This window comes from Procambarus clarkii, chromosome 79 (genome assembly GCF_040958095.1).
Source record: "Procambarus clarkii isolate CNS0578487 chromosome 79, FALCON_Pclarkii_2.0, whole genome shotgun sequence".
Classification (NCBI taxonomy): domain Eukaryota; kingdom Metazoa; phylum Arthropoda; class Malacostraca; order Decapoda; family Cambaridae; genus Procambarus; species Procambarus clarkii.
In genome coordinates, this window is record NC_091228.1 from 16,108,341 (window position 1) to 16,118,340 (window position 10,000).

General features: G+C 41.7%; 1 protein-coding gene across 1 annotated transcript in view; it reads left to right on the top strand.

Moving 5' to 3' along the window:
* The window catches only part of LOC123764555 (angiopoietin-1), a 131,642-nt gene that overhangs the window by 22,389 nt on the left and 99,253 nt on the right, over nt 1-10,000 (top strand). Inside the window, exon 5 of the mRNA XM_045752539.2 lies at nt 6,472-6,518. Within this exon, the coding sequence (XP_045608495.2) occupies nt 6,472-6,518 (47 nt within the window). The remainder of the gene's footprint in view (nt 1-6,471; nt 6,519-10,000) is intronic.

Sequence of the window (10,000 nt, forward strand, 5' to 3'; positions counted from 1 at the left end):
CGTTTCGGGCTAGTCCTTCATCCTATCTTCCCCGGAATACGACCCCGCCAAATCGTTTAACAACCAGGTACCCATTTTACTCTTGGGTAAACAGGGGCTACAGTTAAGGATTGACGCCTAGTAAATCCTCCCCGGCCAGGATACAAACCCAAGTCAAAGCGCTCGCGAAACGCCAGGCGAGTGTCTTATCAACTGCACCATGACTGCAAAGCAAATCATTAACTCAGTACTGCCTCTCTCCCGTTCCTGCAGCATTTTATGTGATGGAATATGACAATCAGGTGACTGTTACATCCTATACACAACTGTTCTCACCAAATTAATTCGTGTGATCCGTGGGAGAGGACCTCTCTCAGCAGTGTGTAAACATTAGGCTGCCATACTCACTTTTCAACTTGCTCACTATACAGGACAGAAAATCAGCAAAAAACGAAATTATAGCAAAATCCTTATATTACGTGTATGTTAAGAGAAACATGCTCTTCCCTGTTGTGCTGTTATTGTTCTTAATAATGATACAAACGAATTTTTTTTAATATATTCCAAATAACCTAAAACCAGAGAGTATGTTCCCAAGATATAAATAATAAGTAAATAAATAAATAAATATTTTTTTATTCGGGAAAAGCACATACATAGTTGATTTATAAACATAATGTTGGATTTATACCTAAAGTCACTACCACGCTTAGTGTTTCTGGCAACATATATAATATCAATAGAAGGTGTACCAGGTGAGATTCGAGTCTGTCTGTGTTCTTCCCCCCCCCCCCCCCCCCCCCCCCCCCCCCCCTCCTCCTCTCCCTCTACTATAAGATTATTAATAACCTAATAGAATCAAGTGAAAGAATGTATTTATAATTAATGACATGTACAAAGAATAAACCAGTTACCCTTTGGATATGAATCTGTAGTTGGGTGGTGGGATATCCAGTCGGAGAGGTTGAAGTTATATGTTTTATCGTACTACGGTCAAAGTATGAATAACAGAAATTTTCCACAAATTTTTTCCAATATTAGTTAATAATATTGTATTTAGAGCAAAACGAAGTTTTAATTTGTTTAATTTTAAAATATTGTCAAAGAATTTATTATTTCTTTTTTGACTTCGAACCTGTGGGGTTGTTAATAGGTGACCTATATTGGTAGGAGGCAGTTTTCCATCTTGCTAACATTACACTCACTCCTTACTAACATTCAACTACCATTTACTTTTGTACATGATAATTAAATGTTTATCTTGTGCAGTTTATACACAGTCACTTGGACTGGACGGTAGAGCGATGGTCTCGCTGCATGCAGGAAGGCGCTCAATCCCCGACCGCCCAATTGGTTGGGCACTATTCCCTCGTCCCATCCCAAAATCCTTATCCTCGCCCATTCTAAGTGCTATATAGTATAATGGCTTGGCGCTTTCCCTTGATAGTTGCCTTCCCTAGTTTAGTTCATTTACTGATTAAGCCGGTGTGTAGTATAGGTGGTTATAGTGATGAAGCTAATATGGTGAAGAGTTGGGAAGGACAAGGAAGGTAGTGTTATGGTTGTAGATAGGGTACCCGGTAGTGCTCGAGTAGTGAAGATGGTTACTGTGATGATGGCAGTATGTAGTGAAAGTTACAGTGATGAAGATGGTTGTGTAATGGAGATGGTTACACTGATGAAGATGGTTACAGTGATGTAGACTGTGGGTAGTTAAAACAGAGAGGAAGATAGATAGATATTTAGAATAATATATAGATAGTAATGTGGCCTCGTCTCCCGAGCAGTGCCGGGTACTATCTCTCCAATCCAATATCAATAAAATATATGTGGAAACTTTCCACTGTTCATATATACACACATTTATCGTAAGCCTAGCCGGGGGGCGCCTGGGAGCCGGGCAGACAGCGCTTCGGATTCGTAGTCCTGAGGTTCCGGGTTCGATCCCCGGTGGAGGCCGAGACAAATGGAAAAAAATGTTTCTTTCACCCCTGCTGCCCCTGTTACCTAGCTGTAAATAGGTACCTAGGAGTTAGACAGCTGCTACGGGTTGCTTCCTGGGAAAGGGGGGTGTAACAAAAAGAAGGCTTGGTCGAGGACTGGGCCGCGGGAACGCTAAGCCCCGAAATCATCTTAAGATAACCAAGATGCTACCTTATCTTTTGCTTACCTTTCGACGCTTCCGAGGCCCGTCACATGGAAACTACATATAATTATTATAATCAAGGATCATATGCAGCATGTTTAAATTACACCATATTGTTTCGTTCTTGACACAATACGATAGCTTTCGAATTTTGCTCGGCTGAATTATATGACATGAAATTCTGTTTTTTGAAATTATGAACAAACTGACGTCATAGCTGGACTCTCAACAACTGCTTTTTGTTAAATATATTATTGTTAATATAAATATATTGTTTTTGTTAAATATTTTATATATTACTTAGAATTAGACTAAAAATCTGATAATTTTACCCACTACGGGCTCACCATAGCCCGTGCTACTTGGAACTTTTTGTTATAGGTAGCGAATATTTAACAACAAAAACATGATAATTTTTGAATTATTAAGCGCTTGCAAATGCAATCGGGTTCACAGGACCTTTGTCACACAACAGATGACAGACGTTGAACCTTTGTTACAAGACAGAGGACTTAACGGAGACATGATAACCACCTGCAAAATTCACAGGGGAACTGACAGGCTGGACAAAGACAAACTATTTAGCACGTGTGGAACACGAACAAGAGGACACAGGTCGAAACCTAGTACCAAAATGAGCCACAGTGACATTATACAGAATTTTTTCAGTATCAGAGTAGTTAACAAATGGAATGTATTAAGCAGTGATGTGGTGGAGGCAGATTCCATACACAGTTTCAAATATAGATATGATAGAGCTCAACAGGCTGTGGAATCTGTCCACCAGTTGATTAACTGTTGAGAGGCGGGACCAAAGAGCCAAAGCTCAACCCCCGCAAGCACCACTAGGTGAGTACACAGCATGCCAGCCATCACCTGAAGACTCTCAGCAGTTCCCAGGAACACCTCACCCAGCTGCACGCTCCCACTCGCTAACTTCCACCTACAGTCAACCAGCATGTTAAAAAGCTCTCCAGCTCAGTGTCCTGGGGAAAGATTCACGAAGCAGTTACGCAAGCACGTACGAACCTGGGGCAAGGTTCACGAAGCAGCTCACTTACGAACCTGGGGCCAGATTTACAAAGCAGTTACGCAAGCACTTACAAACAGGGGGGTGGATTCACGAAGCAGTTATGCAAGTACATACGAACGTGTACAACTTTCCTCAACCTTTGACGGCTTTGGTTACATTTATTTATCAGTTTGCAAGCATGAAAACTTCCTAATCAACTGCTGGTCTTGTTATAAACAGCCTCCTGGTGCTTCGGAACTCATTAACTGTTTAATAATTGCAAACAAAGCCGCCAAAGATTGAGGAAAGATATACAGGTTCGTAAGTGGTCACGTAACTGCTTCGTGAATCTGCCCCTGATTACGGCTGTCCACATGAAATAACTGACGAATAACATACTACTTTGTTACATGAAATCATACATCAAATAACATACTTCTTTCCTGTATATCTGACATTGAGTCTTTTTATCTTGAAGTGTCTATTACCTTGAAGTGTCTATTATCTTGAAGTATCTATTATCTTGAAGTGTCTATTATCTTGAAGTGTCTATTATCTTGAAGTGTCTATTAGAGGAAAATTCTGCGTTTGATAATTCTTCGACCAACATGTTGACTGTAGATATCCGCGACAGACTCGGTGCACCTGAACCACTGCCGTCCGCTGCAGTGTCATTTGAGTTAAATCCTGTCTTTTACATTGGGTCTTTGGAACCAACAAGTGAAATATTAACATCATAACATATCTAATGACCTCATTAAGAAGCAAGAAAACACAAACAGTTGAGTGACATTTTTAGGAATAATTTCACGAGAGAGTCATAGGTAATGTAATTGGCAATATAAAACAACGAAACGGGGAATATGGTAATATTATGCTGTCACTTTTAATTAATTACCTGACGACAACTTTGTGTAGCTTGTTACAGGTAAGTACGGACGTCGTCGTCCGTACAAACACATCAGTGGCCCCTTGCTCACAGACCAATCTTCAAGTTTACCCACACAAAATATGCCCCTTTCAACAAGGATATCTAATTTATTATCACAATGGCCGCTTGTGAAATCTCACTTAAAATTAAACTAATTACCAGGGCAACAAATAAACTTATTAAGTAAGACCGAGATTAGTATATTTTGAATGATGGACAGCCACTGAACTGCCGACGCCACTCTATATCACCGGAACATGTATACAACACTCACAATAATCTATTTACTTCGGTACTTTTTGGGTGACTTACTGCCCATTTTTGCTCCAGGTAACTAGTGGGGTAAAACAGGTGAAGATATCTAGTGTGAAGTCTAGAAAATAAAAAAAATTCTTTACTTCTAAATAAAATCCAAGTAATAATAATAATAAGAAGAAATTGTCATCTATACTTCCATGGAACTAACATTCCTTTCACCTGGGCTCTAGGAGACTCGAACCGTGGACCTCTCGCGTGAGAGGCCGAAGCTTTATTGACCGAGCTATTGAGTAGTCATTAATAGTAGTCAGTAATATTCACTGAGAAAATCCATAGCATTTGTGATGCGGATTCGAACCTATGAGGTGGATGTTGCCACGCTCACGTCTCAGATAATCAGGCTAAGGCATGATCAAAAGGATTGCAACCTGGTGTTCTACTGAACACACGTGGGTTTCCTGAGGCTTCCACTGAAGCCGGACCTGGGTTTCACACAATCCCTCCTATGCACTCTGGCTTCTGTCATCTAGGAATGTTCCTCCTCTTATGCTCCTCTTTCAATTGTCTGGGGCGTATGTCTGGGAATACCCAGTGCATAGGTTCGAGTCCTCATCATGGCGTCTACGGATTTTCTCATTGATAAATCAAGTTAGTGTGATGTCACTCTGTGTAATAGTAATAATTTTTATTTAAAAATATTTCAAAGAAAAACATAATTGAGTAAAAGCTTATTTGTCAAATAAAAGTGTATAATTTAATAAGATCGCTGGTATGCAAAGTGCTTCTGGTATATATATGAAGATAAATATGCAATATTACTAAATTACTAAAACAAATTTACATCAATGTAGCATTTAGAAACACTGATACCGTAAAAAACTCTGATTGAAAAATTCTCTAAATAGTTGTAATGGAAGTGTGTGTATAAAATTGCATTCAAAAATTGTAATAAGTTTTATGTTGGGCTAACATGCAAATGAAATGAAATTATTCCAAGCGATTTCGTGATTCAATACATTTCCAAAGAATACAGCAGAGAGACAAGACATGGGTGTGGGCTTATTTAACCCCCACTCCTAAGTAAATAGGTGTGGGGTTAAATATGCTAGACTGGCCAACAAGACAAAGTTAGAGAAGATTCAGCGGTATGCCACCAGGCTCGTCCCAGAACTGAGAGGAATGAGCTACCAGGAAAGGCTAAAGGAGCTCAACCTCATATCCCTGGAAAACAGAAGAGTAAGGGGAGACATGATAACCACCTACAAAATTATCAGGGGAAATGACAGGGTGGACAAAGACAAACTCTTCAGCGTGGGTGGGACATGAACAAGGAGACACAGGTGGAAACGTAATACCCAGATGAGTCACAGACACGCTAGAAAGAATTTTTTCAGTGTCAGAGTAGTTAACAAATGGAATGCACTAGGAAGTGATGTGGTGGAGTCTGACTCCATACACAGTTTCAAATGTAGATATGATAGAGCCTAATAGGCTCAGGAATCTGTACATCAATTCATTGACAGATGAGAGGCGGACCCTAGGAACCGGAGCTCAACCCCCGCAAGCACAATTAGGTGAGTACACGTGGTGGTGGGGGCTCCCAGCACCACTCACGTGGTGGTGGGGGCTCCCAGCACCACACACGTGGTAGTGGGGGCTCCCAGCACCACACACGTGGTAGTGGGGGTTCCCAGCACCACACACGTGGTAGTGGGGGTTCCCAGCACCACACACGTGGTAGTGGGGGTTCCCAGCACCACTCACGTGGTGGTGGGGGCTCCCAGCACCACACACGTGGTAGTGGGGGCTCCCAGCACCACACACGTGGTAGTGGGGGTTCCCAGCACCACTCACGTGGTGGTGGGGGCTCCCAGCACCACACACGTGGTAGTGGGGGCTCCCAGCACCACACACGTGGTAGTGGGGGTTCCCAGCACCACTCACGTGGTGGTGGGGGCTCCCAGCACCACACACGTGGTAGTGGGGGCTCCCAGCACCACACACGTGGTAGTGGGGGCTCCCAGCACCACACACGTGGTAGTGGGGGCTCCCAGCACCACACACGTGGTGGTGGGGGCTCCCAGCACCACACTTATGGTACACTTATCCATCACTTACTGAAGTGTTTTGTGATGTTTCCAACAGAGAGGGACGGTTGGTGACTGCCTGGTGTGACATGACTTCCGCCGGAGGTGAGTTGTCTTTAAGTGTGGGAAACTTTCAAGTGAATGTGGATTGCCTTCAAGTGTATCATGACCTCGAATGAAGGTGAGTTGTCTTCTAAAGTGACATGACTTTCCCAGGAGAAGAATTAGCCTGTTGGGTGACATAACAATTGCTATGATAAGTAAGGAGGCATTTAGAGCGCTCTACACTGCCTACGTGAGACCAGTCTTTGAGTATGTCGCCCCATCATGGAGCTCCCTGCTAAGGAAACACAAAAGGAAACTGGGAAAAGGTTCAGAAGTTTGCGATGGGGCTCGACCCTGAATTGGGTGGGTTGGGAAATGAAGAGGGACTGAAAGAACTAAACCTGACGACCTTAGAAAAAAGGATAGAGGGGGAGACATGATAGTGATATAAAAAATACTTAGAGATTAACAGAGTAGAAATAGATGAAATGTTTATACCGAATAGCAATGGAACAAAGGGGCATGACTGGAGGTTGAAACTCAGAAGAGTCATAGAGATGTTAAGAAGTTTTCTTTTAGCGTGAGTAGTGGGGAAATGGAATGAACTAAAGGAGCAGGTTGTAGAAGCAATCTCTACGCATAATTTTAAAAGTAGATATGATAGTGAAATAGGACAGGAGTAATTGCTTTAAACTAGATGGCTAGTAATGCGGGATCCGAGAGCCAATGCTCGATCCTGAAGGTACAAATAAATGAGTAGGCGAGAACACACAAACAATCAGACGTGATTATTTGTAAATGTTCTGATTTTCAGGACGATCACGTGTCTTGCTTCTCTGATGTCCCTCGAGGTCATTTGTTCCTCGACCAAGTCATGAGTGAGTCTGATTGCTTGTTTTATGAGCTTTTGTTCTCGTTTTGGCATTCTCAGAGATATTTATTGCCTTTTGAATATCCTGCGACACTGATGGTTGTACACAGTGATAGGGCCCAGTAGGCTCAGGAATCTGTATTACAGTTGATTGACAGTGGAGAGGCGGGACCAAAGAGACAAAGCTCAACCCCCGCAAGCACAATTAGGTGAGTACAGTCTCCCCGGCCTGGTGCCTTCATTTGATAATTACTTACTTGTTCCATAGACCAACCATCCTATTTCCAAATTAGTATATTCTCAATCTTTCTTGAATCTAAACTTACTCAATTAATTTCCACGTGTTTTTGTTCTATTTTGTTCTTATATATTTAAAACGTATAAAGAACATATAAATATATTTAGAACTAATAAAGTTATTAACATCTCCTTTGCTGTACCCTTTTATCAACTTATATATTTCAATCATGTCACTCATAACTATTCGCATTTCTAGATAATGCAAATTAGGAATTTTTTTAATCTTAGTTCATGAAAGGTCTCTAATTCTTAGGATTTACTTTGCCATCCTTTTTTGAACTCGTTCCAGAGAGTCTATGTTCATTCTAGTTTGGCGATCAGAATTGAACAGTATTATCTAAAGGAAGCCTAACAAGAGTATTATATAGATGAAGAATAACATCAGTTGTTTGATTTTTTAGCGCGTATGGAAAACAAATCCAGTATCCTAGTTGCCATATTGAGATTTTTCTCTCATTCCGACTGCAATTTGAACACCTTTAAGCGCCTGGTAACTACTATCATATCTTAATGTTCTGGGAGGAAAGTCCTCCCGGACAGAGCCATCCTGGCTTATCACTTCTGCAAATGGTTGAGGAACTTCCAGGCAGGGGCCCCAAAATAATCACAGTGAGATAAAAAAATCTCAGTATGTCAGTCCACGCTCTTAAGAACCACCGAGCGTCGTTCCAACTAGCAGAGAAGAGGAGCTTAACGTCAATAAGATGGAAACTCGGTCTCAGAAACCACCTATTTTCACGTGATCACACCCATAAACTGGGCAAACTGTACCCTTCTCTTCTGAACTCGGGCGTCTTCTTTCAAAGTTCCCATAGTTTCTCTTCATTGTCCGGTCATCAGGTCGGAGATATTTTAATTATTTTTTTCTCTCAGTAAGAGCCCTCATAGGAACAAGTGCAAACAAAGTTGTTTAACAGACAAACATTTATTACACGCATTAACATATAATATAATGACAAGATGGTCCCTTGACGGGGTTCCTCCTGGTCACCACAAGTCCAGATGAACCCCATAAACCGTCCTTCTCTTGTTCAGATGTGAGACAGTGCGCGTTCACTCCTTGACCCCGCACTGACAAGTGACGTCAGAAACCTTATGCACACGTCACGCTGCCAGCAATGACGTCATCTTTGCACCCGGCACGCCACTAGCGATGACGTCATTTTTGCACACGACACTACTAGCGGTGACGTCATCCCCTTCCCTTGGGAAAATCCACATAAGATCAACATCTCATCCAGATTAAATAAAGTTGCTCAACATTGCCTTAATGTCTCTTCGGTAATATCCAATGGTGGTTCTTAGTAGGCCCATTTGAGAAATAACTCTCAGAATAACTAGCATTGGTTGAATCATGAGACTATATATGGGCATAACAACACTAACCTCTAAACCCCATATTTGCTTAATCATTAAACTACATTTTTCCATCATTCGTTCATTTCAAAGGTCTATTGAGATAGACATGAAACAATTGTGAGTCTTGTGATGTTTTTGACACGCCATTTTTGTACTGTCCTCAAATGTGTGTATATATATATATATATATATATATATATATATATATATATATATATATATATATATATATATATATATATATATATATATATAGGGAGTACCACCTCTAGCTGGAAGAAGGGGGACCCATAGCCTCGGAGGAAACCACGCATAACGCATTAGAGGGAATGTTTAGATCCCCTCCAATACAGTTTCTGTGTGCTTTTCTCCTACCACCCCCCTTCCTTTTTTATTTTGTGCTTTATTATGCATTTGATGGTTACAAGATATACATGGGTTGATACAAAAATAATAATGCAAAAAGGTGCTTAAAGGTTATGGATCTCTTGAAAAACACAACAATGGGAAACATTGATGAATGTCACAGACGGGTTCGATCATTGTTGCAAGTCAAACACTTCTTCGAATTCCTCTGAAGTTGGACTAGTGCCCAAGACGCAACAGGCATTTCCCCTCTGAATCGCAACACTGAGGCACTGGAACAAGAAACTTTTTGCTCTCTGGTCTTTTGTAGCGCTGATCAATTTGTCCCCCAATTCCTTCAGGAACTTCAATGCACATTTTCCCCACGAACCGAGGGTCTCCGAGCCGATCGGAACAAAGCTGTAGCAGTGTGCTAGACCTCTGTATTTAATAATTTTCTGTGATTCCCTGAAAGAAGCAGCACCACCGCTTTCACGTGTGCTGTAGTGGAGGTAGGTACTGGCCAGTGTGGCAGCGCACGTGTAGTCCCATACCACTTGCTTACCATCCTTCCAAGGTAGCAAGGTCATCAGGGCGCTTCTGAGGGTCGTTAGGTCTGGATAAGTGTGGTTCTCTTTGTGCCGGGCAGCGGGCTGTGGCGAGGCTC